At 40.4% G+C, this 27,559-nt stretch overlaps 3 protein-coding genes across 6 annotated transcripts in view; 1 reads left to right on the forward strand and 2 right to left on the reverse strand.

Annotated features, from left to right (window-relative positions):
• The window catches only part of LOC111833691 (adhesion G-protein coupled receptor G5-like), a 34,544-nt gene extending 20,734 nt beyond the window's left edge, over window positions 1–13,810 (reverse strand). The window contains exons 1-5 of the mRNA XM_023792221.2: window positions 13,788–13,810; window positions 7,457–7,574; window positions 6,142–6,232; window positions 3,312–3,362; window positions 3,040–3,156 (exon numbers count right to left, since the gene is read on the reverse strand). Coding sequence (XP_023647989.2) covers window positions 3,040–3,156; window positions 3,312–3,362; window positions 6,142–6,211 — 238 coding nt within the window. The 5' untranslated portion in view covers window positions 6,212–6,232; window positions 7,457–7,574; window positions 13,788–13,810. The remainder of the gene's footprint in view (window positions 1–3,039; window positions 3,157–3,311; window positions 3,363–6,141; window positions 6,233–7,456; window positions 7,575–13,787) is intronic.
• On the forward strand, window positions 13,423–23,188 carry LOC111833692 (acyl-CoA Delta-6 desaturase-like). Of its 3 annotated transcripts, XM_023792222.2 has the most exons (14): window positions 13,423–13,497; window positions 13,751–14,080; window positions 14,704–15,000; window positions 15,556–15,666; window positions 15,985–16,182; window positions 16,813–16,914; window positions 17,942–18,067; window positions 19,638–19,698; window positions 20,024–20,100; window positions 20,220–20,317; window positions 21,786–21,882; window positions 22,125–22,204; window positions 22,316–22,441; window positions 22,815–23,188. In XM_023792222.2, exons 3-14 carry the CDS (start codon window positions 14,794–14,796, stop codon window positions 22,864–22,866), a joined length of 1,335 nt encoding a protein of 444 aa, XP_023647990.1. In that variant the 5' UTR covers window positions 13,423–13,497; window positions 13,751–14,080; window positions 14,704–14,793; the 3' UTR covers window positions 22,867–23,188. The 3 variants fall into 3 exon arrangements, with proteins under 3 accessions (XP_023647990.1, XP_023647992.1, XP_023647993.1); XM_023792224.2 differs by lacking the exons at window positions 13,423–13,497; window positions 13,751–14,080 and adding an exon at window positions 14,120–14,164 and having other exon boundaries at window positions 14,737–15,000; XM_023792225.2 differs by lacking the exons at window positions 13,423–13,497; window positions 13,751–14,080 and adding an exon at window positions 14,279–14,372 and having other exon boundaries at window positions 14,737–15,000.
• A 2,382-nt stretch (window positions 23,189–25,570) lies between these two features.
• LOC111833683 (ena/VASP-like protein) overlaps window positions 25,571–27,559 on the reverse strand; it is a 64,499-nt gene continuing 62,510 nt past the window's right edge. For both annotated transcript variants that reach the window (XM_072702506.1, XM_023792196.2), the window contains 2 exons: window positions 27,256–27,313; window positions 25,571–26,286 (listed from right to left, as the gene is read on the reverse strand). In XM_072702506.1, coding sequence (XP_072558607.1) covers window positions 26,249–26,286; window positions 27,256–27,313 — 96 coding nt within the window. In that variant the 3' untranslated portion in view covers window positions 25,571–26,248. The remainder of the gene's footprint in view (window positions 26,287–27,255; window positions 27,314–27,559) is intronic.

Genomic DNA, 27,559 nt, shown 5'->3' on the forward strand with positions numbered 1-27,559 from the left:
TGACTAAAGGATTGACGAAATCTGCCAGACATTCTCTCCCTCCCCATCCACTACAGTACACTACACACCCAGGATTTCCCTTCCCTCTTACTGACCAAGTATTCCAGTCTTACAGTTGATGAGATCATGAAAGTCATCTCATCTTCCAACCATACCACCTGCCCACTGGATCCAATCCCTTCCACATTGCTCCAGACAATCTCTCTGGACCTTCTCCCCTTCATCACCACTATCATTAATGGCTCCATAACTTCCGGGCATGTAACAACAGCATTCAAAATAGCCAGGGTCATTCCCATCTTGAAAAAACCCACTCTAAATCCCTCGGACACTCGCAACTACCGACCAGTATCGCTTCTTTCCTTCCTTTCAAAAATCCTCGAACGCACAGTCTACAACCAGCTCTCTCTTTACCTCTCTCAGAACAACCTCCAGGATCCTAATCAGTCTGGCTTCAAAGCAGCTCACTCCACAGAGACTGCCCTCTTAGCAGTCACTGAGAAGCTGCATGCTGCTAGGTCAGCCAAACTGTCATCTGTCCTCATCCTTCTTGACCTATCAGCAGCATTTGACACGATTAACCACAAGACTCTCCTGTCCATCCTTAGGAGTCTTGGCATTGGTGGTTTGGCTTGGCAATGGCTTGCATCCTACCTCGAAAGCCGATCATACCGAGTGACATGGAAAGGACTCACATCTACCCCACATAGTCTCTTCACTGGTGTCCCTCAGGGCTCGGTTCTTTGCCCACTCCTGTTCTCCCTCTATACCAAATCTCTTGGTGAGGTCATATCCTCTCATGGCTTCTCTTACCACTGCCATGCAGATGACACTCAACTCATCCTCTCCTTCAGGCACTCATGTCTCCACTAAGATATCTGCATGTCTAGCAGATATCTCATCTTGGATGACCGCTCACCAACTGAAACTTAACCCTAGTAAAACGGAACTGCTGTACATCCCCGCTGACTCATCCCCCGTCCTGGACCTTGTGATCTCCCTCGACAACTCCCTGATCCGTCCTTCGGTTACTGCTCGTAACCTTGGGGTTACCATGGACAATCGTCTGTCCTTTTCCTCTCATATCGCCAACGTTTCCCGCTCTTGTCGGTTTCTCCTGTTCAATATCAGAAGGATACGTCCATTTCTTTCCACACAGGCTACCCAGATACTCGTTCAGTCCCTCGTCATCTCCTGCCTTGACTACTGCAACTCGCTCCTAGCGGGTTTACCACTGGATACATACCTCTCGTTTGTATAGTTCTTATGTTCTTATGTTCTTATTTTGAGATAAATGTAAGAGTAGAGAGCAGTTTGTAATTTGCTAGGTCACTAGATTCAAGGTTACATAAAGTCACTGCATAAAGTGCAGGAAGTGAACAACCAACAGCTTGAGCAAAAAGATTAGCAAACCTTAGTAGGACCTTATGAATGTTAGGAGAGAATGATTAGAGACTACTGACATGCTTGATGTCACCCCCGGCTCGTCCGATCCTCGTGTGTGCCACGCCCCCCTCGTTACCTCGTGTTAATTCCCGATTGTGATCACCTGTTGCCTGTTATTTCGGCTTGTTTCATGTATATTAGTCCACGTCTTCCTTAGTTGGTTGTCCGTCATTGATGTTAGTTCGTCGCCGTCTGCCCCATGTTTCCCTGAATAAACCCGTTGCCTGTGGATTCTCGCCTTCCTGCCTCGTCTTTCCCCCCGATCATAACAGAATGACGGACCTCTCCAAAAACGCACCGCGGCAAATAGAGGACCAACGCCTCGGTCTGCTGCAGGAGGTGCTATACTGGCTAAATCAGCCCGGGATTTAGCCAGCCGGAGTGGGAACCTCCTGAGTGAGGTAAACCCGCCCGGAAACACTTACCCTTTGCGGGAAGTACGTGAAAATCTTCGGCGGCTGATGGAGAGGGTAACGGAGGTGAGACCCAGCTGGTCGCGTCGTCCGTCATCTCCGACACAACCCAGTCCCCGCCGACAACAACAAACCGGAGGAAAAAGATGAGAAAGCCAAAGGAGAAGCCAGAGGAAGCCCCAACCAGTCTTCCTGGGAGCCGCTTCTCTCTCTCCAGCTTCGCTCCTTGTTTGTGATCAGGGGGAATCCCTGATTGCCGTGGACATCCCCGCTGCGATGCCCCCGCAAGTATTCAAAGCCCCCGGCGCCGTAGTAGAGCAGCCGCCGCTAGCGGCGTATCATTACCGGGTGGCACGCCTGTTTAATAGGGGGGCCAGGGTCGTTTGGGACGCCATTCCCCGGATCCCCAAGGCCCTTAAAGGGGCAGTGCCTGCTCGCCCAGCACCCACCCTGGTGCCCGTTCCTGATCTGCCCGTCATTCCTGATCTGCCCGTGCCGGCTACGCCCGCGGCCTCGCCTGCTGAAGCCGCTCTGCCCGCAGCCTCGCCTGCTGATGCCACTCTGCCGCGGCACCGCCGGATGCCGCCGCTACGCCCGTCTCATCTGTCCTGTCCGTCTTGGCAGCGCCCCCTGCTGGCCACACGCCCAAGGTGCCTGCTGAGGCGCCCCCTGCTGGCCTCACGCCCAAGGTACCTGCTGAGGCACCCCCTGCTGGCCACACGCCTGAGGTGCCTGCTGACGCCGCTACGCCCGTGGCCCTGCCTGAGGCAGGCAGTCACGATCAGTCATTTTCAGTATGGATATTAAAATCTCCAACAATCACATGTTCATTTGTACTAACAATCAGGTTCGTCAGGGGTCTGCAAACCTCTGTATTAATTATTGACATCCTATATTGACCAGGATGTCTGTGAACGATAAAAGTAAATGATGAAGAATTGCAGGTAGTTGAGCCAGAAACATGAAGAACCAAGATTTCATATGTGTTAAATCTGTAATACAATTTCTCTGAGATTCATAGATTCAACTCATACGGCAGCAAGACCGCTTCCTTGGCGATTAGGGCTATGTTTAATAGTATACTCAGAGGAGGCAGACCCATTTCCTTGATTACAGGGCTCGATGTCACTCTGCTTTTGTCCCGGGTATCTTCCATGGGAACCGTTTACTTGTAACTTACTCTGGCACTGTGATAGCTGTGAGCATGGAGTTCTCTTCAGTATTCCAGTGTAGTTTTCACCAACTATCACAACCATCTTGTTAGATTTACAACTGTTCAGGGTTACATTATAAAGACCTAAAATAAGACAGAAGTTCAGTACAAATATTATTTGAATTGATTGTACAGTAGTTACCATGTTAAGCCTTGAAAATCTGTTATGTGTTATTATTCTATGGGAATAGTTATTAATTTATGAGTTTCACTTTGAATAAAGTGTACTGCTCACTTACAGTATGGCCAGGTGTCAGTCGGGTACTTGTTATACACACACTTCTCATCAGCTATGGAACAGAAAAAAGACAGGAATTATTTATCACAAATGTAGCAAATTTTCCATGAATTTATCTTCGTATCCTTCATATCCTTAGCCCGACATCCACATGTATGTATTGTTTTAATAAGGTTACATGTGTTTAAAGCGTGCAACAAAAAAAAGCTCTTCCAAAGTTTGTACAAAGATTGTAAAGCTACTGTAGCTGACGCTAATGACGCTGTTTATATTTTCTGTTTACTTATTCTCTCTAGAGTGAGAAATTATCGTTTACGACTACTCTGACACACTGTAGCCTAAATCGTTCACTCACTGAAGTAAGCTTAACTAAAAGCTACCTTTGCTAGTGTTTGTTAAAAACATGTTTCTCTAGTTGTGAAATCATTCCATGTTTTAGCATCTATTTCAACATTAAAGTCAAATAGGTGTACTGAAATAATTAAGTAAAAACTATTGCAGTGATTATTAACTTCAGTCTAACATAGAAATCCTATTGAATCTCTTATGATTTGCCTTTTTTTGTTAACAATGCTCTAATGTTTAAGAAATGTTTAAATAAATTTGAAATGGTAATAAGAATTTCAGATTCGTGAGTGGGGGGGAGGGAGTGAATTGTGTTAAATGACTAACTTGAAAATAATTGTTTATCAATAAATTTATCATCAGATCAATCGAAAAATTAGTTGTTTGATTAGTCGAATAATCAAAAAAATAAACGCTAGATTAGTCGTTTAAAGAATAATAGTTTGGGACAGCACTACTAATATCCATGGCATACCATCCTAGATCACGGCGGGCTTCTGAATATTAAGCCTGGGTTTCTAAAAATTAAGCCTAGTAAAAATGTTAATATTTAATGAGCAAAATGACTATATTTGTTCTTTTATCTGAAGTTGTGGTCTAAAAGCAATGAAAATTCACTCCTATAGCCATTAGGGGAGCTATCATCTTCTCGCAGGCCTTATAAATACTTAATTTTATGCAGTCTAGCAACCAGTTCACTTGTTTTAATTAGATGTGAGAAACCTTAGTGAGATTAACTCAACTACACAGCAAATGTGCCAGTGTTAAATTAACACTACATGGTGTCTATATGTGTCCACACCATTCAGTGTTACCTTTAACACTTTTCAGTGTGCCGTGGGTGTTGTTTTTAGTGTTAATGATTTTTATAGTGTTCAATTTACAACCTAGAGTGTTGTCAAAGAGTCTCCACCTCCACATATCAGCCCCATTTTAATATGCACACAAGACGTCATGAGGATCAGAAGACCCATACCAGATTTACCCACCATCATGAGAAAGATTCTGACCAAACAGGACCTTACAGCTTTTTCTTATTTTGTGTTAAAGTTTTGTTCGCTTGGTTCTGACTACTCTTGAAGATTAGAGAGCTGTGGTTTCATGGTATGTTGTTATTGTGTCAGAGGAAAAAGCTATTGGAAATGTACAGGACGTGTCTCCAGTTTGGTGTATATATTAATTGTGTGGGAGTAGGTTTGAGTGCCAGTCCTGCCTTTAACATATGCAGAAAGGTGTTAGGACAGTTGTGATACCCTTTTCTGTGCAGCTCCTGGTGCCACCCTCTCCCCTGCAGACCAATTGTGCTGGATGTATATTTGCATAGCATGACACAGTACTGTTTTTGACTTAATTTTTTTTTAAATCCACCGCGATTGTGAGGAATAAGGCAAGAGAACAAAAACCACAGAAATGGCTCTTGTGTTCCAGCCAATGACCAGGTGGGGTGGTTTAGCCTCTACGGCTTAAGTAGAAAAGGCATTGCCTGGGAGGAAAACACAACGGAAACCAGCCTCGATCGTGGTGGGTTTCTAAAAAATATGCTTAATGAAAATCTTAATATTAAATGAGCAAAGTGATTTGATTTGTTCTATCGCAAGTTGTGGTCTAAAAGCAATGAGGCCACCACCCATTATATCTGCTTTAGCGGAAATACACTCCTTCAGTCATTAAGATAGCTCTCATCCTTTTTCAGCCATGCTAAACAATTATGTGATGCTACAATCTAGCTTCATAATCTGTGTTTGGTGATTGGTGCCATACCTTTCACACACTTTTATACCATAGGAGGTTCTCAACACAGTTCTTTGATTATCAAAAGCTGAACTGAAATAAAACTTTGCATAAAAAGAGAAAAGGCCAAAAAAGTCTTTCTTATTATGGTGGGTTAGTAAAACACAGCAGCTGAATGCCCAAATATGTTCACATGAGAGTACATTAAAATAGGGCAGATATGGGCCACCCATTTTGTACTTGTGTGCCACCCATATGGGCTTGCAATTTTGGAAGAGGTGGAGACATGTTGTCCTAACACTCTAGGTTGTAAATTGAACACTATAAGAATTAATAAATATGAACACTGTAAAAACAACACTCACTGCACACTGAAAAGTGTTAAAGGTAACACTGAATGGTGTGGTCACATATAGACACCATGCAGTGTATGCTCAGAACACAAAGTGAATGTATTTACTTAAAAAGAATGTCTAATTTTCAAAATACTCATTCTAGTTGTGTGAAACCAATGTACATGATTCAATTTAGTTTATTCAAAGTAACTTTTTTTCAGTGCATTGAGAGAAGGACAAAATGAAGATTGCGATGTGACTGATGTCAACGGTTAGCCTCTTAATAGGGTGGTTACCCCAATAGCATAGGATGAATATCTATTCCAAAGACACACTGTGTATGTGGCGGGTTTGCATTATGATAATAAATGATAATAAATATCAAGCAAAGGCTAGCAGAGGGCAATGTTCCATACTTACCATTGTTACTGCATCTGCACAATATCATGAAAGCTATGATGGCCGGGCACAACAGCCTTTTCCACCCCATGATGGATTTTGTCTTTTGGATCTGCGTGATTGTGAATCATTATAATTATTCACCCATTTGCAAGCTCTACAGTCTGATACACATAAACCACTCTAGGGTAACACTTTGCTTGACGGGATACAAATACTTAGTAGTTAGTCAGTTATTACCCGGGGCGTAGTTAGAGATGAATGGATTGGGGGGCTGAGTCTTTACTAGGGGGGCTGATGGCAAACTATTTATGACTTAAACCAATACATACACATTTATTTGTGGGGGGGCTGAAACCCCCCTAAAATTGGCCTAACGACACCCCTGGTTACTACTGAAGTACAAATCTTGAACAAATATAGTAGCTGCTTCAGATAAAAGCTTCATGATTCATTAATGATGAACAAACATGAGATCAGTATTTCAATTGTGTTATTCATTACTTGGTCATCCAGCAGTTCCTTCAGTAGTTCACAAAGATTAACAGAATCAACAGGTATAGTAACAAATATAGTAACTGCTTGAGATAAAAGATGTGTCATGATTCATTAATAATGAACAAACATGAGATGAGAATGTAACTAACACTTAGTTTGTGGTTAATTAATACATAAGTATTATTATAGTAATACATTATTTGTGCCCTGTCAAGTAATGATATACTATGTTGGAGCGTCATATGGAGCATAGCTGCTTACTTTCAGAGTAATACAGTAAAAGTTCTCATATCCTGCCATGTCAGGACAGAGGCACTGTCCGATAGTTACTATTGAAAAAGACACACATTTCTTACACTTATTTAATCCTTTTATATACACACAAATGAATTGTAGTGCAATTTTAACACACTTCAAGGTAAACAATGGCAGATCAAGCAGAAAGAATACAGAAGTGTGCTGCTTCATAGGTATGTACAAGAACTGAAATGTACTGTGCTTTTTATTATTTGCTATATTTAGTTAAATTAGTGTACATTTTTAATATAATAGTACTACTACTTATTATTATGAATTTAAAATCTTTATACATGATTGCCAGCCATGGGAGCTGTTTCTGTAGCCTAGCACCATAATCATTTTACTTACTGACAGCTACAGAGCTTGTGAATCCTGCTGGGCATCATTAACAGCACTTTGCAATAGCTTTCCTATAAAACCAACTGAGTAAAGATAATTTATTATTCAACGCAATAATAATAATAGCTTTCACATTTATATGAATTGCTTTTCTATCTGCTAGTGTCCATCAACAAAGAAAAAAATCTTAGAGTCTTACCTGATTAACAGGAACGTACAAATGCAGAAAGAGTCATTTGCAGCATCCTCTGCCATCCAGTAAATTTCCATTTCTATGCTTTATCAAAACATGGACATTTGCCTTGCAAACATGAAGCCTGGTCAGAAACAGAACAAGCTCTGTGTCACCATAAAGGAAAATTATGGGCAGTCAAAGAGACAGAAACCTGAAGGTCAGCGGTCTTGTTGTTGCTTTTCATAAGGGGAAACATTTCTTTGAATTTAATAACATATAATTAAATACGTTCCCTTTCATCTTTCTTCGTTTTGAGTCTTTATGAACCGCTGAATCTTTATGATTATACATTACCTGAGATAAATCTCCACAGTGTGAACAATGTTATATTTCAGTATTGTGTTCCTCAAACACAGTGGTTTTGTTTGCTTTTGTGAGCACATGTGCACTTTAAGTTAAAATTCCTTCATTTGGATATTATATGCATGTATTGGGGTTCACTGTCAAAGTCTTTCCAGGCCTTGCCATGGTTCACACAATACGGCCCAAGCTGAATTAGGCACTAGAACAAATCCGTCAGCCATATGGAGGTCAGCCATATTGCATTGAGGAGGCCCACAGGTCTGGATGAGGGGGCTGGACCCTCTGACTTCTTTGTGATACTGACCCTGCTTAGACTTTTCTAATGTTCAGAGGTGGATAATTCAGGTTCAGAAAGTAAAAATCGACTTTGTTTCAATCAGCTAGTTCAGTATAAAGAGTCACAGAGTACTCAACTCTGTTTACTGTCCACCTCTGCTACTGTACATCATTGGAATCTGTACATCATTGTCAGAAGAGGGTAGTATGGGGAAAGAGGGCAAGCAAACTCATCTCAGTGCTCGCGTTCATGATCATTTGCACTGCATGCTGGGAGTTCAAGCACCTGGTATTCAGGTACCTCTCCTATAGGCAGAGCACCCTGTTGTATATACTGTAGCTAATCTCAAAAATTGCTTTATTTTTCCTTTTCTAATTTTCTTCTAGAGCTAAGATTGAATAGTACAGTAACAATAATAATATTTTATATTTTATGTTTTCTTTTATAGTTTATGATTACAATTGTGTTTATATTTACTAAAATAAAATTAAGTATGACTGTCGCAGGCATATTTTGTTTAATTGGTTATTGGTGACCATAAAATCCTGCTTCATTTTGCTTAAAGAATAAGTAACAACAGAGTAAGTGCTGGAAAGTGTAATAATAGTATGAAGTGACATGAGCCTTCAGCAAACAACATAGACTTTGTGAACTTGTTTTATATATATCTTGGTTCATTCAGATAATGTTTAGATTTTGAAAGTAGTATGTTCATGTGCAAATGTAAATCTTTAATGAAGGAAAAGCAAAAAAAAAAGGCTATAATACTGATTTTCAGTATTTTTGAATATATAATGATTTATTTAAATGGGTTAGAGTTGAAAGGTGCGTCTTTATTTATTTAGTTTAAAAGGTAAACATACAATGAAACATACAATGAAAAGAGGAACTGCCAACACCTACCCCAGGAAATGCAACCTAAATAAGCAACAGAGTCAATTAAGGTCAACAGTTTGCATGAACGGTCAAGTGAGATGTTGTTCGACTGTGTCCAGTATAGGTTATTTTTGGTCCTAACAATTAGGACACACAAACTAAAATTAATGTTAAGATTAATATTACTTTATTTATCCCAGAGGAAAATTCTGATGCATACAGCAGCAAGAACATGTGCTCAGACAAATACACAAATAGTGCCAAACAGACTAGACAGTATAAATAAAATAGCACAAACAATTAAAAACTGATTTAACACTGATTTTATACACAGTACACAAATAAATGACATAATCCACAAAAAAAGAATGCAGTGCTAAACTAAATATTTAAAGATATCAAAACCAATTTCCAAAGACATCTGGTTGTTGGTCATCAACCAGCTAGCTAGGAATTTTGCTAGCTAATTGATGTTAATGATGTTTACGTCAAGTTTATTTTGTGGTGTCGTAACTTAGCATCATCCATGGAAGAGACTTTGCTCATCAGACCTATCTTATTGCAGGTTACTGGTTGCAGCAATAATTTGTCAAATTCTTCCAAAATCAGCTGCCTGTGAGCACAACTGGTTTCTCTTTGGCAATACACACTTTAAAGTCTGCAACAGACACACAAATGTACCAATGGAGAAATTTCAGACTGAATCGTACCCATCCAACACATCAACTGAAGTGGACAGTGACTCAGAGGATGCGGATTCCAATGCTGTTTCGACCAAATTTCTCACAACATGATAGGTGCATTTTATTTGATATCCTGACATTTCTATTTATGTACCATATAATGTCTCGTGTGGCCTATCCTGAATTATTCCCTGTTGTGCGCCTGTAGCTTCCAAGATAGGTTCCAGATATCCCTGAATGGGCCAAACAGGTACAGAAAATGGATGGATGGAAAATGTCTCATGTATTTTAAATCCTTGTGAAGTTCTGCAACTCTCTTACTTAAAATCAAAGCGACAGGTATTTTAGGAACTGTAGCGACCTGGATTGATAACTGGTTAACAGATAGGAAGCAGCGAGTAGTTGTAAGAGGCACAATGTCACAGTGGGCCTGCGTTCATAGTGGGGTACCGCAGGGTGCAATTCTAGGACCACTATTGTTCCTAATTTACATAAATGATATAGATACCAATATATACAGTAAACTGATGAAATTTGCAGATGACACCAAGGCGGGTGGGTGTAGCAGATACTGAACTTGCGGCTCAGCAGCTACAGTGGGATCTTGATTTAATTAGTGACTGGGCCGATACCTGGCAGATGAAATTTAACATAGACAAATGTAAGGTAATCCATGTAGGGAGCAGAAATATAAAGTACAGGTATTTTATGGGACCTACTGAAATAAAAGTAGCTGATTATGAGAAAGACCTTGGTGTGTATGTTGATGCTTCCATGTCTCATTCTCGCCAGTGCGGGGAAGCAACAAAAAAGGCTAATAGGATGTTGGGGTATATCTCCAGGTGTATGGAGTTTAAGTCAAGGGAGGTAATGCTAAGATTATACAATTCCTTGGTGAGACCTCACCTAGAATATTGTGTGCAGGTTTGGTCAGCATATCTTAAAAAGGACATTGCGGCCTTAGAAAAGGTGCAGCATAGGGCCACAAGAATGACTCCTGGTCTTACAGGAATGTCATACGAGGAAAGGTTAGTTGAGCTAAATCTGTTCAGCCTCAAGCAAAGGAGACTGAGGGGGGACATGATCCAGGTCTATAAGATTCTAAAAAGGTTTAGATGCTGTTCAACCAAATAGTTCTTCAGCATTAGTTCAAATACAAGAACTCGTGGCCATAGGTTGGAAATTAGCGGGAGAAAATTTCAAACTGGATTTAAGGAAGCACTTCTTTACACAGCGTGTAGTCAGAGTATGGAATAGTCTTCTTGATAACGTAGTGCAAGCTGAATCCTTGGGTTCCTTTAAATCAGAGCTAGATAAGATTTTAACAACTCTGAGCTACTGTATTATTTAAGTTCTCCCCAAGCGAGCTCGATGAGCCGAATGACCTCCTCTCGTTTGTATAGTTCTTATGTTCTTAACTCCAATCACACAATGAGAAATCTCATCTTATTTCAAAGGTACCTAAAATATTGTTCCTGTATAATCCATCCCTGCATAATGTTTGCCTCATGACACACACACTGTCCTCTCAGTAAACACAAGTATTGTTCACATATTCATTATTTGTATACTCCAAACTACCCAATGACAACTGGCTGCCCAGGCGTTTGTGCATACCTGGCACCCACAGTATCGAAAGGTAACATTGTATTATCAATGCTGGCATCTTGTGAAACTATAATATAACAATCGTAGGTAGCTACAGGCACACAAAGCAGAGATTCTGGTTTGGCACTACTAATCACAGTACTTTCAGTGAAGATTATATTACCTGATGATTCTCACCACTCCCAGATTTCATTTCTGTGTTTTTCCCATTTGATTTAAAAGCTCAAATTATAAATTTACCTCCCCAGTTGTTTTATTTATTATTAAATATGATTTCATACATATGTGACATTTATCTAAAATATTGTTTAAAGTAGGGATAAATGCCATAACCCTCCATCTTTCAACTCCTCACCCCAAACACCGAATCTGCAGCCCATCCCAGTAAATGAGGAAACAGAGCAAATGTCCCAGGTTAACCCAGCCAGGGTGTACACACTGTGGCCAGTTTGGAGGTACCAGTTCTCTAACCTCATGTCTGTGGACTGAGGGAGGACCAACCAGGGAGATGTTAGGCAATGGCACTAACCACTGAGTCACTGTCATCCAGGTGTCAGAGCCATACTTGCCAAAATGAGACACTTTAAAAGCAGCAGAATCTCTTTGAATAGAACTCTCCCTACCTATGGCATACAGTATGATGTCATCAGCAAAACAAAACAAAGCAGACAAAGGGTCATGTACAAAGAAGTGCTGTGATTGGGCGAGAGTTACGTTTTAAAATTTTGTTCTGTTTGCCGTAGATCTACTATGGGATGCTGCCTTTGTATGCAGTAGGTTAAACTACTGTAATGCTCTGTTATCGGGGAGGATGCACTGCACATTAATCACCTTGTAGCGTATTCAAAATGCAGCAACTCAAATTGTCAGCAAGAACAGGAAGTTTGAACACATAACCCCTGCCCTTAGTTCCCTGCACTGACCTCCGCTTAGGTTCAGGACTGACTTCAAAGTTCCCCTACTTACATATACAGTAGGGCACTTAAAGGTCTAGTACCTGCCTACCTAACAGAATTACTTCGTTTACAAGCCACATCATCCACTCAGATGATAGAACGTAGGTTTCTTTGTCGTTCCACACATAAATAAAATGAGAGTTAGCAAAAAGCATTCTGTTACAGGGCCCCTATATTATGGAATGGTTTGCCAGCTTATGCTTGGGATGCCGAATCGATCTCAGTCTATAAATCTTGACTGAAGATCTATTACTTTAGTTTAGCTTACTGGCAACCCAACACACCGTAACTATGGCTGCTGGTGCTGCTGTGCATGTCATATTTATCTACTATGCTTGTCCATTAAAGTGTCAATGAATGTTCTGACCACCCATGTTCTCTGCCATTCTTCCCAGATGTTCGGACGATGCCCAGGGTGGACACAATCTGAGATGGAATCCTAGTTCAGTTCCGTGGAGGGGTGACATTGTGTATGTGACCTACGAGCTGTAACATCATGGGTACGGACTTCATTCTGCACCCTGCACAGGCCGGCATGGAGAATTGACTCATTGATGGACTTTGGCTTTGCCCTTATTCATGGTTTACACCTTGCTTTTGGCAAGCAAGTCCACTCTTTCTTTTTTCTATAATGTTAGCCTGCCCAGGGGGGTTGGGCAGCCAGTTGACCTCTCTACTTGGGAGTTTTAGGTTCCTCTCATCTGTTGTGATCTGATTGTTTCCTTCATATCTTTGTCTTTTCTTTTCCCAGTTTTTGTTTTGTTCTCTCTTAATGATGTTGTAATGTATCACAACTCTAAACACTGTAAAGAGCCTTTGGGCGATACTGTTGTGAAAGGCGCTATATAAAAATAAATTAAATTGAACTGGATATAAACGATCCTTGTGACAAAGCTATTCTGGTATCATCACCTGACAGAACAGCAGGGACTGGTAAATGCTTTACAACTGCATATAAAATGGACAAAGTGCCAGAAGAAATCTACTAACAAAGTCTACCACAGAAAGAAGAAAACATTGATACAGATGTAAGACCAAAGCTGAAGTGTTAATCCATGGCAAAGTAAATGTCCTTGAGTGCTCCTGTTCTGATGTTACAAATGATCTGTAAGACGTTTGAACAACTTCACTGTATAACTATTTCTAAAAGAAGAATGGGTTAAGCAACAGGTAAAGTAGGTTACACAAAGGCTGTATTGTAGGTCTTCCTGAAAGTGCATCCAGCGGATACTGAGTTGACAGTTCTCAATAATTATGTAGACCACAGTATTTACTAACTTATTTCACTTTTTTGCCTTCGGGGTAAGTATTGGTGTTTGTTGTTTAATTGTGATGCCTCTGTAATATACTGTAAATATGTAATATGAATAAAACATACTTTCAATGATTAAACTTGAGCAACCCAATGTAAGCATGCCAAACAAGCATCCCCTGAACATCAGTTTCTGGTTGTGATGGTTTTATTATTAACCTGAATCTTTACTTAACATTTATGGGATTTAGATTGGCGAGAGTGTTTTCAATATTCACGCATCTGCTCTATCCCCATGTTCAGCAAACTGGCAGTGCACCAGCGAGTCCATAACACTCACCGATCACCCTGGCCTGTATTACCAACGGAGGACCCATGGGAGCAAAATGCGGCTTCCCTCTCTCTCGCTTACTGTCGGAAGAGCGATCCGGACCAATTGCGAGTTCGCAGGCAGCGCCGAAGAAGGCACCGATTGGACTGGAAGGCCTCGAATGATCGCCGGGGCACCGAGCGGACTGTGAATGAGCGCGTTGCGTAAGGAGCCACGGAATCAACTGGACTTTGTTACGGGAGAGACGGAGCACACTTATACGGCGCAGGGATGTGGCAGTGAGGGAAACCCACAAGGAACAGGTGAGTGCACCGTAGCTGTACCATGCATCTGCATATAGAGGCGGATCTCCTGTCTGTGATGTACATAATACCTAGAGTAACAAAGTATGGATGCAATATCGTTAATAATTTAGTGCTTATAAAAGCAGCTGCAATAACAAAATAATACATAAAGAGAACATGACCGTTCGGCTTAAAGAAATAACTATCACTTCTTAATAGGCTATTCTTACCCGGTGATACGATCAATCTTTCCTTCTCCGAGGAGAATGTTGGCGTAAATAAGAAATGGGGTTAAATAACTTGTAGTTCGGTAAATTAATCTGTTACAATGAATCTGAAGACTATATGGAAATTATTTAATCTGAATGGATCGTATTTTGTTTTTAAATCTATCTATCTATTTATCTATATTATTATTATTGTTATTATTTTAGTGTGGCGAATGATGAACAAATGTAAATTCACGTGTGCAATTTTTCAGTAAATTTCGTTGTGCTTGTACAGCAGTCTTTGAATCATAATAGATGGTACACTTATTCTTATAAGAACATATGTATGCCCACGTCATGTACTGTATTTTGATGTCGTTCTTTTCAATAGTACTATATTGTGGGCCTATTATTTCTGCGTTTCCTTTTCAGGCGTCTGTATATCAGTGTGCCTTTGCCCTGCAGTTAAGGGGAGCAGCAGCGCCTAGGTGGAGACGAGCAAGCGGATCAGGAGCAGCGAAAATGGGCGGCGGACGACGGCACCCTGAAGCCGCCCCCAGTGGCAGCCGAGACAGCAGTGTTTATACGTGGGAGGAGGTGCAGAGACACCGCAGCAGAAACGATCAGTGGATCGTCATTGAAAGAAAAGTGTATAATGTAACCGAGTGGATTAAGAGGCACCCGGGAGGATATCGGGTTATAACCCACTACGCTGGGGAGGACGCCACGGTACGAAATCGCAGTCCGCATCCCAACTTCGTGTATGGTTGGACTGGCACGTTGCAATAACCAGGCACTGTTTAGAACCTGGCTCTTTGTAGATCGTGTAGTGCAGTGGTTTGTTATACTGTAAGAAAAACCGTTTGAAGCTTACCCTGCATGTTGTAAGTCTATAAAAAATACGACCTGCTTAGTTTTTCTTATTTATGTGCAACAGATGACAGGTATATTAAAACCATTTGCTTAATATTTTACATTCTATTTTGTAAAATTTTTTCATGTGTAAAATACAGTTATTTTAAATTACTCTTTGTTGTGATATGTCACTCATATTATGATTGAGAGTAGGCTATGTTTGCTTGCTAAAGAACATTTTTTAAATTGTTATACAATATATTATTGGGAATTATAAAAAAGAAATGCTGCTCAGGGAGCTTTTTAAAGAAAATAAAAGTAACAGCCAGGAAACATTTTGCACTGTGAGACCCTTGTAACATGAACGTGTCGTGTAATCTTGGAAAATGGTAAATGATAACACATCATCTCTCTGTGGCTGCATTTTAGGATGCATTTGTTGCATTCCACCCAGATCCAGGTTTTGTGCGCAAGTTTCTGAAGCCACTGCTGATTGGAGAGCTGGCACCCTTGGAGCCAAGTCAGGACCACCAGAAGAATGTGAGTGCCGACATTCACCTTCCAAGCTTGTGCGAGTTGCCAAATGTTGTTACCGTGGCGCTTACTGTACCAGGTTATTGTTCAGTGGAGTTTATGAAGATAATGCAATGTGAATCCGAACCTGAGTCACATGACTTAGGGAGAGCAAGACTGATACATTCAAAGGCAGGATTCTAGTATGTTTACACAGCTGCTACATGGTTTAATATTGCCTCTGTAAATCCAGTTGTTCTCATTTCATAATTGCTTACTCTAACTTTTTCCTCTGCATTGGTATTCTCCTGTGTCATGTGACTTTCTCTTCTCCTTCTATCACAGGCAATGGTGGTCCAAGACTTCCGAGCCCTCCGAGAGCAAGTGGAGAAAAAGGGCCTGTTCCGAGCCGATGCCACTTTCTTCTGCCTCCACTTGGGGCATATTCTGCTCTTAGAAATGTTGTCCCTGTTAGTGCTGTGGACATGGGGCACGGGGTGGATCCCAAGCTTGATGTGTGCAGTGGTTCTTAGTACATCTCAGGTATAATCACTATACCTTAGCGCTCATGTGTCACATGACAGGAAATGGTCATATATCCAAAGCAAGAGAGTGAACAAAAGAGTGGAAAGTATCAAAAATGAGTGGAGTGAAAGAAGTACCCTTGGCTGATATGCTGTCCCTGCAAGACATTTACCTCAGACGATGCAGGAGCTGAGCTGCCAAAATCAGCAGAGACACAACCTACCCACACAAACAGCTACCTCGTTATCAGGCTGAGGTCTGGAAAGCACTTCTGCTGTCTCTCAGTGAGAGTTGCGAGGCTCAGAAGGAGTTTCTACCCTCAAGCCATTGACTGCTTAATATTAAATTGACACTTTTAATTTATCCTCTCCTTGTTTATGCAGCTTACACTTTATTTGATCTATGTTGCACATCCCTGGTCTATGTACTTTTTACAGTGTAACTTTCCTCATTTATGACTATTTATTCTAATGATACTCTTAATGTCTTTTTTGCTTCCACTCTTCATTATTGCAGGGTTGACCACCTTGCATTTCACTCTAGGTTATGGTCTGACTGTAAACCTTGCATTTGACGAATAAAACCCTCGAATCCTGATAGGTTGTACTCTGCCAAACTGAAACATATTAATATGTGGTTCTCTCGCAGGCCCAGGCTGGATGGCTTCAACATGATTTTGGCCACCTATCCGTGTTCAAAACATCGTATTGGAATCACCTGCTACACAAATTTGTTGTTGGACACATAAAGGTTTGCAAATGGAGGGGATGTTCACTTTGTTCAAATGTAAACATAGTTTGCTTACTAAAATTTAAACTATCATGTTCCATATCCTGCCACACTGTGTGGGAGTCTATAAGTGGACTGCAGACTGTAGGGTGTCTATATGAGGGTTGTGGCTAAAGTTGTGAGAGTTAAGCTCATCTGTTGACCTGTGGTAATGGACACCATTATTATCTGCATTGTGTTCATATGTGAATTGAGCCTCCCTAATGTAAGAAATGCCACTCTTTGACACCAAGATGCAGTAACGTGAGTATAACACGAGTCAAAGACTCCCAAACATTCTACATTTTTGCTCCCTCTCAGCTCCCAGAACACCTGAGCCAAACAATCAAGCATTAGTACAAGAATGCTCAGATTTGGGAGGGAGGAAAAACGTGGACTGTGTCAACTCGAGGACTGGTTTGAGAGACACTGGTTTGGTGAACATCTCAGCCAATCCGAGACACAAAATAATAACAACAACAATGACAACAAAAATAGTTAAAATTGGATCTCTATAAGAATAACTGTAATGATGACATACTAATATAATGCAGATATTGTGACTGATTGATAGTATACTTAGCAAAGACAGGTACCTTCCTAGTGAACAATTCCAAGGTGAATAATTTATGACTCTCATCAGTCAGACAGCATATGGATGGGGGCATAAACAGGAATGTCAGAGATGTGTGATATATCATGGCTTTTTTATTTAAGGTCCCTAAAGAGTAACTGTGATCTAGTAGGGAAAAAAACTGCCTGTATAGGTATGAAGTGTGCCCACAGTGAAACTCTGTACCTAGGTAGTGTTTAACATGCAAGACAAACAGCATGTAAAAAGAAAAAAGATTACTTGAGTACTGTGATGTATTGCTAAAAAGCAGCACACAGGGTGAGGATTCAGAAAAATTAAAACGAGAGACTGACCAAGAATCAAGTGCTAAAGGAGATGTGAGGAATGGAGATGTGCATGGTGGGAATCTCCCTGGGCTTGTCTGTCTGCCCTCAGGGTGCTTCTGCCTGCTGGTGGAATCATCTGCACTTCCAGCATCATGCCAAGCCCAACATCTTTGGCAAGGACCCTGACGTCAACACACAGCATGTCTTTGTAGTGGGAAACACCCAGCCTGTGGAGGTACTGGCCCTGACATATTCATGAAGAGATGCGCCTTGTTCTGCTGATTGTCTTTGTGATGTGGCCAGGGGTGTATGAGATACAAAAATAGGCGTTTTGCCTGCATGGCTAAATCTCCTTAACCAAAATTAACACGAGATCTTAACAAACGAGGATTAACAAAAAATGAGCAATGCAGCAATGCATTGTATATCGTGATTATTTAAAATACAAATTAATTGATACCAGCAACCATTAAAATTATGTGTCAGAGTCACCCATCAAACTCAGGGCAGGCTCTAAACAAAACATAACTTCTGATTGGTTGCATTGATAACTAAGTCACAACAGATCAATCTTGCCTATTCGGTTGAATTCTCATTTATAACCGCTTTTTGTCTGTTCTATCATTTTTTCATTGCTCCATCATCTCTTGATAATTGTGCGCAATGTATTATTACTGTATTTAATGTTGGTAATGTCTTACAGTGCGTAACATACTATTTACACTTTGCTATATGCATATACATGAAAATCATGCTATTTATGGGGTCTGTGGATTGTTTTGGCTATCCATGGTAGATCTTCAAACACAATAAGAATAATAACACTTCATTGATCCTGGTGAGGAAATTCTCTTTTTGCTTACCTTGACACACACATAGGTGAGAGCAAGCTTGGCATCGAAGGGCAGCAGTGCCCATTGAGCTTGGGTTAAGGACCGTGCTCAAAGGCCTACAGATGTGGCTTTTCTGCCAAAGCCAGGCTAGAACTGGCAGAATTCCAATCACAGGCAGAAAGGCTTAGCCCACTGAGCCACACGCTGCCACACACTCACCTGTGGATTCGGGGGGGACTACTGAGGTAAAATGTGGCCATTATATGCATAACTTGTATCATTACATCATGAGTGGGGCTATGTAGTTATCCTAAAGTTAGGAGGCTTGTATAATACATGTTTCCTTGTGTGATGTCAAGACAGGAACAATAACTTAGGAACTGCTCGTCTGTAATGGCTTCTTCCTAAATCAGGTTCTAACCCCAGTTACCATTGTTACCAAACTGTTGGGAAGTGTCTGTCATATGACCAGAAATATGACGGAACAGACATAACGCGGTTATAAATGAGAAATCAGTCGATTAGGTGACACCAGTCTGTTGTGAATTAATTTGCAATGGAACCAAACAGATGTAAATTTTTTTTATTAGAATCTGCCCACTGAGTTTTACAAGTGACTTTGACAGATAATTTGTATGGTTGCTGGTATCATTTAAATGGTCATTTGAACAATCAGTTAAATAACAATTTAAACAATGATTAAAGTAATAATTTAAATGACAGTTTAAATTATAATTATATTCAATTATAATTTAAAAAATAATTTAAGTGACGTATTCATTTATTGAATATTGTCAAAAAACACCCTTCATAAATGACTGGGCTGTAATGAGTAATCCCGACGGTCCACTTCTGACATACTGATGTATAGGTGTAGATAGATGTGAAGAGAGTACTGTACCAAAACGGGTTCACAGACTGTAGGATATACAGCTTCTGGGTAGGCTGATACATTGCTTTTCTGCTTTTCAGTATGGAATAAAGAAGATCAAGTATTTACCTTATAATCATCAGCATCAGTATTTCTTCCTCAGTGAGTTCCTCTTACTCTCCTTACACTGACATGCAATTTGCTTGTACTTCTGTTTACTGCCACAGGGTGTGTAGGGTAGTCCTGACTAGTTGAGACCCGGTTACTTTGTACAGACCAGCTTAAGAGCCGTGAAGTGAAAATATAATAATAATAATAATAATAATAATAATAATAATGATGATGATGATGATGATGATGATGATGATGATGATGATAATGATAATGATAACTTCCTTGGTTGAAATGGAACAGTGTTTATGAGCATAGAAACAATTAAGCATTATTAAGATCTAATGCAATGCCTGCATCTCATTCTCTTTCTCAGTTGGACCTCCGCTTATCATTCCTGTCATTTTCAATCTGCAAATCGTGCGAACAATGCTGTCTCAACGTCTCTGGGTGGTAGGTTGACTTGATGGCTGTAGGCTGACTTGATGGTGCAGCTGATGGCACAATGTTCTGTATTAATGAACAGAGGGATATTTCCTGGTCTTCATCAGTGTTCTTCTTCCCCACTCTAGGATTTGGCTTGGTGGACAAGCTTCTACATGAGATTCTTCTACTGCTATGTGCCTTTTTACGGAGTCTGGGGCTCGGTGTTGCTGCTCACTTGCATAAGGTGAGACTTAAGGGATGAGCTCCAGCCAAACGCTGTGCTTTGTCCACAAACTACACACTTACAAACAGCAGTTATTACCCTCATTCCTCATCTCCTCACTTAGAGAAGCATGACTGGCTACAACCCGCCACATCATTCTGTTGGATACATCCTGCATAAACAGTACCATAATAGACCATTGCAGTTTCACAGAAATCTATTCAATGTGCAATATGCCAGTATGTCCGATAAGTAAGGGATAAACCATAACAAGGTGTGGGTTAATACAAAAATAACCAACAACAACTTGGTGTAATGTCGCTAACCATTTTGGAGTTGATTATTTTCATATAACCGCACACCTCAGCACCCATGTCACATGTTTGGACCAATAACAAAATAGTATTTACCAAATCTGGGGTATAACCTATGATAATGTTTGCTTGTCACTCCAGCACTTCATATTATGCTATTTGCACATAGTCTGTTTATAATTTATCTGTTTTATATTTGACTATCTCAGTATGTGTTCACTTTTATTGATAGTTTACTCATGTATATTGTTTATATATTTTATATATCCTCCTGAGATCTAGGGAAAAAAGTTTTTTTTTTTTTTAATTATAATTATTGATTAAAATTTTAGGTGGCATGGGGGTATAGTGGTTGGTACCGTTGCCTCACACCACTGGGACCTGGGTTCAACTTTCTGCCATGGCTCTGTGTGTGGAGCTTGTGTAAGCAGGGATTTTTATGGTGACAAGTAAGGGTTAATAGAAAACACCTGTGAGGTGGAAGTATGGACGCTATAAAATACCAGTGAAGGAGTGAGCAGTGAGGCCTCCATATGCTTGGTGGTGCTTGGAATCCACGCTGCAGCTGCCATATGCGAAGGCGCGTATCTCGGGGAGATTATCGCATTGTTGGGACATAAGACGAGTACTGGCGGGGTGCGCCGGATTGGGAAGTTAGCGACGCAGGTCCGCGTTCGGTGGCGGCGGCGTGGACTCCAGGCGCCACGGGAAAGGTTTGTGGTTCCTGTTAGAAGCCGGGGTATTATTTATGTTGTGGGTTTTTGTTTTCGGGGGATTGTGATGTCTTCCCCCAACTAGTTAATTTATGAAGTTATACCTGTTACACTTGCATGTTCTCCCACGTGGGGTTGCGGGGTTTCCTCTAGGTACTTTCCCCCCACAAACCAAAAACATGCTGAGGATAATTGGAGTTACCAAATTGAATACAGTGGCATGTATAGTATGAGAGATATGAGCAAAAACCTAATATCCTCTACAGTGGACAAAACATTGCTGGATCTCAGGAGGATATTATTTACTTCATATTTGTATTGCATTGGCTTTGGAAGTTGAATCTTGAATGTTAGATACGCCACAAGGAAAGCACAAGATACGTGGCAGAAGGTGGTTATTCAGACAAAGGTCTGTGTGTCATTCGAGAAATGCACTGCAAATGGCGTGCTCTCCTGGCCCAGGTTTCTTGAAAGCCACTGGTTTGTATGGGTGACACAGATGAACCACATCCCCATGAACATCGACCATGAGGCACACCAAGATTGGCTGACCATGCAGGTACACTTTAATCCCAGCAGCCTAACCCTTTCTTTGTCTTTGATTTACCCACAAAATCACTGTATTTTTACCACAAAACAACTATTTGAATATTGACACTGACACCAAAAACCAGACTAATAAAAACTTAAAGAATCCTAAGATTAATATGACCTTTATATAATGAAAGATATGGTAAGATTGAAGGTTTGTAGAACGTGACTGCGTATGTACATTATCTTTGCTTTTTTCTTCCTTTTAAGCTGAGTGCGACATGTAACGTTGAGCAGTCTCCCTTCAATGACTGGTTTAGTGGACATCTCAACTTCCAGATTGAGCATCAGTAAGTGCAGCACACGGCATTTCAGCAAACGACCACTTTGATACCTTCGACACTTCAGCCTGGCCACAGTTTGCCAGACCTGACGTGGTCCCCATACCTGTTTTGCTGCAGCCTGTTTCCTACAATGCCCCGGCACAACTACCAGCGTGCGGCTCCCATGGTGAGGGCGCTGTGCGAGAAACACGGCATTCCCTACCAGGTCAAATCGCTCTGGTGCGCTTTCGCTGACATTGTTGGGTAAGAGGACCTCAACTAACCTACCGCACCCTATATTCTCTGAATGCTATTAGCGTTGAACTTTGTTTTTTGATTTGACTAGTTGTCTTATTAAGTTCTTGCGATGTTAAAACAATACTGGACATTCATTGGAAGCTCAGCCTCTCTGCATTTATGCCCAGTTGATGTACTGTTTGCCTCACCTGTACATCACTTTGACAAAAGCGTCTGCTAAAAAAAATAAATGTAATGTACTTATATGGACACAGCTCACCATTGGGGTTTATATTAACAAAGTCACACTCTCACTGGCAGTGACCCACATGGGACATTGATGATGACAGTGTCATTTATCTCTGTTAATACCCACTTTTGCTTTCTTTTATTTTTTTAGCTCCCTTAGGAAGTCTGGAGGCTTATGGTTAGATGCATATCTCCACAAATAACACCACCAAAACCACTGGATTCCCTGGGTTTTTTTTCATGAGAAGAAAGAATCTCTTCATATTTATGAGTTTATTGAAATGTAGCCATACCTTGTTCTGGCTAACTTGACTAGCATTGTGTACATGTCTTTAATTATGTGATTTTTTTCAGAACTGTTAATTGTTGTTATCGGGAATGATAACTTTGTATTGTTGTTTGTATTGTTGGAAAGAACATGCAAACTTTTCCTGACATTTGTAGATATGGGAAGGATGCCTGTAATTTTCTGGCTTTCTGAATGCATTTTGTGGAAAATACAAAAGTAAATCATTAATATTTGTACATAGTGTGTTTGCTGAAATTATCCTTTTCCACTTTATCATGTTTAAAGCCCCAATCATGTAAAAAATGTAGTGGTTATTAAAAAACACTCAGTAGATTTACAGGCACACTAAGAAAATATTATTATTGTGTTAGTCCAACTAAAACTGGACTTTTAAAGTACATTTAAACATATTAGTCTAGCTGAAATCGTACTAAATCGAACTAAGACACCCCAGATAATCTTATTGGGAATCGATTTAATCCTGCATATATACGTTCAATCGGACTCAAACTGGCCTAGCTACTCTGCGCATGATCCACAGTCTCCCCCCTCTGGGCTTTGTAATAGTAGAAGCCGGTACAGAGACTGCAGAGGACATACAACATATATGAAATGTACAGTGCTGTAAAGCTGTCCAATTCACCACTCAACTAAAGGGCAATTTCCCACCGCACCAGCTACTGTATGTTGGGTCCTTCAAGAAGGTATAAAATGTATGGTAATTATATAGGTGTTTGTTTTCCACTGGTGTAAAAAATGGTACCCGTGCCGAATGACATCAGGCAGGGTATTTTGTACTAAATTCTAAAAATGTCTGTAGTAGGACTGGACAACGTGTGATATTAATACCAGCATTGCATTACGTGTTATTCACATCTAATTCTTACATCGCTAGTCAGCTAGATTAATATCAGGCTTTTTCTTCCCTTTGGTTTGGTATGGATATTATAACACAGGGAGTTTAAGTCTCGCTAAAACTTTTCTACTCTGTCATAAGAAAAAAAACCTAGCAAGAATTACAATTTTAGTGATTATTCCTTTTCAACATTATCTAGTATATTTTTAAAAATCAGTTTAAAGTTTGCTCCTCTGCTTTTGCATGAGTGCTGCATGCGTTCTCCGAGACAATCATAATCATTTTCATCCTTGCTGTTTAAATCACTCCTAGACGGGTTTGCGAGAAATGTATGTTGAACTCCTTTTTTGTTTCATAAATACCCAAATATTTATTATAACAAAATGCCAGCAATATTTGAAAAATTTCCAATATTATGCTGTATAGTATAATAGTATATTATACAAAATACTTTATTTATTTTTATGCTATTATGATCTTATTGCATCTGTTCTTCCAACCAGATTGCAATTAAACCTTGTGTCACTTAATTTGTCCACACACCCATTATTTTAAATGTTGTTATTTTTTATGTCTGTGACATAATAGGTCAGCCGGAAAAAGCCCAATACTAACAAGCTGAAAAGAGCCATATAGCCACCTATTGTAGTGGAGTCTGACATACTTCGGTCAATAAATCGATTCCCCTCCCGTGCATGTATACTGGGACAAGGACAGTAGTCTGATTAAACGGCGTAGTCGAGGTATATCTGTAGCTCAACTTAGCTGTGCATGTAAACATACTGATTGACCAAATGGACTGCAGAGATCCACAGAAGTCTTCTCACAGGGATACGTGTCCAAGCTGTAACCCTCCTAAGATTACAGCTTAATTCCCTGCCCTGGGACTACATGTTTGATACCATCCACCTTTCAGACTGTTTAACTTATTCATTCTCTGCCATGAATGGAACATAAAGAAGATGCCGCAGAGCCTAGTTGAAACCTAGTAAACTTAGTAAAAACCCATCAATCCATCTTCTGTTACCATTTGTCCTATTCCTGGTTGTGGTGCCCTGGAGTCCACAGCTGCAAGGCAGGGAACAACCCTGGATGGGGTGCCAACATATTGCAGGGCACCCACACATATCATTCACACCTATGGAAAACTTGGCAACTCCAGTTTAACCTCAGCATGTTTTTGGACTGTGGGGACTAACTGGAGTAGTTGGAGGAAACCCCATGATGATAGGGAGAGAACATGCAAGCTCCACACACACGGAACACTAGCAGAGACTCAAACCCAGGTCCCAGAGGTGTGAGGCAACAGTGCTAACCACTGCAATACCATGCCACCCCCTAGCAAAAACAAAGTTTTGCAATACATCTATGTGATCGCTACATGCAGCGTTCCAGGGTTGGCACAAAGCAGTTCAAGCTTACGTTACCTGGCGTGTAACTAAATCTCGTTTAGCTTGCCTTTGTGTAACCTAGCACTGTAGGTGTGGTCAGAAATGCCATATCATTCAAGCTACACCCCAAACTATGCATCACTGGTGCACTACCCACATCTGAATGAAGAGTCAGCTTTGTGTAGTCTCATGGATTGCTGGTTCTGGGCTCTAAAAAATTACTATAATTTAATAGGATAAAATTATATTTCTGCTAATGCGCTAAAGTTCAATCTTAATGTGATCAACGTTAATCTTAATTTTATTAATGTGTAAATGTGAATCTCAAACTTTATAAACATGGTCAAACAAGAATATAGAGTGGAGCAATGTTTCATATTTCTGCAACCAGTAAACGTTTTATTAACATGACCACAAGTACTCCAGTAAATTCATGACTGGTGTGTAGAGTTTCAGTGCTCAGAGTGACAGTTTATATTTTCAGTAATTCAGGTTCATTTTTTTTTTGTTACTTCAGTGATGTAATACATTTTTTAGCAAAAGAATACAAAAACATACTAAAATAAGTATGCTGAGGTCATAACCGGAGTTCAGACTGTGTGCTTCTAACAGTATTTTCCTCCAAAGGAATAAAATAATAGGGTGACATCAGACTGTGTGAGATCTGAATACAACAAAATAATAAGGAGCCTACAGGGGGAAAAAAATCCATAAAAAATTTATCAACATTTTCAGACTGAAAGCAGTGAGATAAAATGGGTGTCCAGAAGTGTACAGAGGGAAAACAATTAAAAACACAGAGAAACAGGCTCCTCCCACATCTCCTCCTGCCTCAGCGCCTCCCGGATGCTCCTGCTCTTTTCCATACCTTCATCCAGCAAACACGGGGTACTCACTAGTTCCACCAAAATTTTGGTCATTCCAGTAATTTAGCAACATGACGATATGACGTGGACAGCTCAGTGCCGCTCAGCCAGTCGTGTCCATCGGGTGGCCCTCTCCTCCTCAGCACTGCGGCACCTCCTGCTGTCTTACGTCATCCACAGATATTACGTTGTGCTAATTCTACTAAGTTCTTGTCTAATGGCTGCAAGAAAAGACAGAAAGAACAACAGGCTTGGTAATGTGATTCAATAGTTCATGAACATAAGGAGAAACTTGGGTCCTTGTGTTAGAGACATTTATTTAGCTTTTTTTTTTATCATAGAAAGGCCAATTACTTAAGATCGGCATTCTGCTGCTATCCAGATTCATTATCCATAGCTGCAATTTAATTTTGAAAAATAAAACTTAAAATTACCATCACTTGTACTTTACTCTGGTTTTGAGCACTTTTGTGTGTTTATTGTTTGCTTTTTGTACTGTATCTCTACAACTTCTGTATATATTCTTATATTCGTAAAGTAATAGTGATATAGTGTAGTGTGCACTGTTTCTTACTGTGTTACTGTAGTGTCTTGTGGCAGTTTGTACGTATTGTGTATGGTATACGCATTTGATCTCCCCAAACCTGTTATACACAAAAAGTAAGCAGGAAGGTTATAGACAGGAGCTACACCACAGGCCATGGCTTCACACAGTAGTGCGACACACAGTAAGTAATACAGAGTGAGATATGGAGAACCCAGCACAAAAACACACTGCATTTACAGTAACTACCACACAGGAAAGTGATCACACAGAACATCTAGAATAAAATAATGCAACCCAGAATAAGCAGTACACGGCCGATCTAACTCATACTATGTGGAAGAATGCAAGGAATTGCTGTACACAGAACACAGTTTGTCAAGTAATACTCAAGAAGTAGAACGCAAGGAGGTCACACACACAGCATTACAGAGAAAAGTGCCTCAAAATAGCCAACACACTAACTGTGATACAGGCATCATGCAGACAAATGAGTGACTGTGACTCATACAAGGAAATGTGTCATACATAATAGAGAACAAAGCGAATCACAAAGAAAGATGATACACAGTCACATTCATAATAGGCCAAATAAAATTATACTCCACATCTGACTAATCACAACACACCAATACCATAAACTCACCATTGATTATTTCATCCTTCACCTTGTGCAATTCACGTACAACCTCCTCCAAGATTTCCTGCAACAGGAAAAGCGTGACCTTTTCCATGCATCTGCTCTGCAGTGTAAATCATTTCCATGCACAAAAGATTTGTAATAGAAGGACAAGCATATCCAGTATTATATATAACACCTTATCTAATTTAAATAATAGTTTATATATATTTGTATGTGTGAGGAGTAGGTAAGGAGCCTGCACTGATACAGCATGTTGCCACACCCACCACAGGGATGAGAACCCAAGCACAGCTGAGTGGTATGTGAT

This window comes from Paramormyrops kingsleyae, chromosome 19 (genome assembly GCF_048594095.1).
Source record: "Paramormyrops kingsleyae isolate MSU_618 chromosome 19, PKINGS_0.4, whole genome shotgun sequence".
NCBI classification, from domain to species: domain Eukaryota; kingdom Metazoa; phylum Chordata; class Actinopteri; order Osteoglossiformes; family Mormyridae; genus Paramormyrops; species Paramormyrops kingsleyae.

Excerpts from the sequence above, each read along its gene's own strand:
- LOC111833692 (XM_023792222.2), top strand. The coding sequence starts at position 14,794 with ATGGGCGGCGGACGACGGCACCCTGAAGCCGCCCCCAGTGGCAGCCGA. Across the intron at positions 15,667-15,984 it reads GTCAGGACCACCAGAAGAAT|GCAATGGTGGTCCAAGACTT; the intron begins GTGAGTGCCGAC and ends CTTCTATCACAG. Across the intron at positions 22,205-22,315 it reads AACTTCCAGATTGAGCATCA|CCTGTTTCCTACAATGCCCC; the intron begins GTAAGTGCAGCA and ends GTTTTGCTGCAG.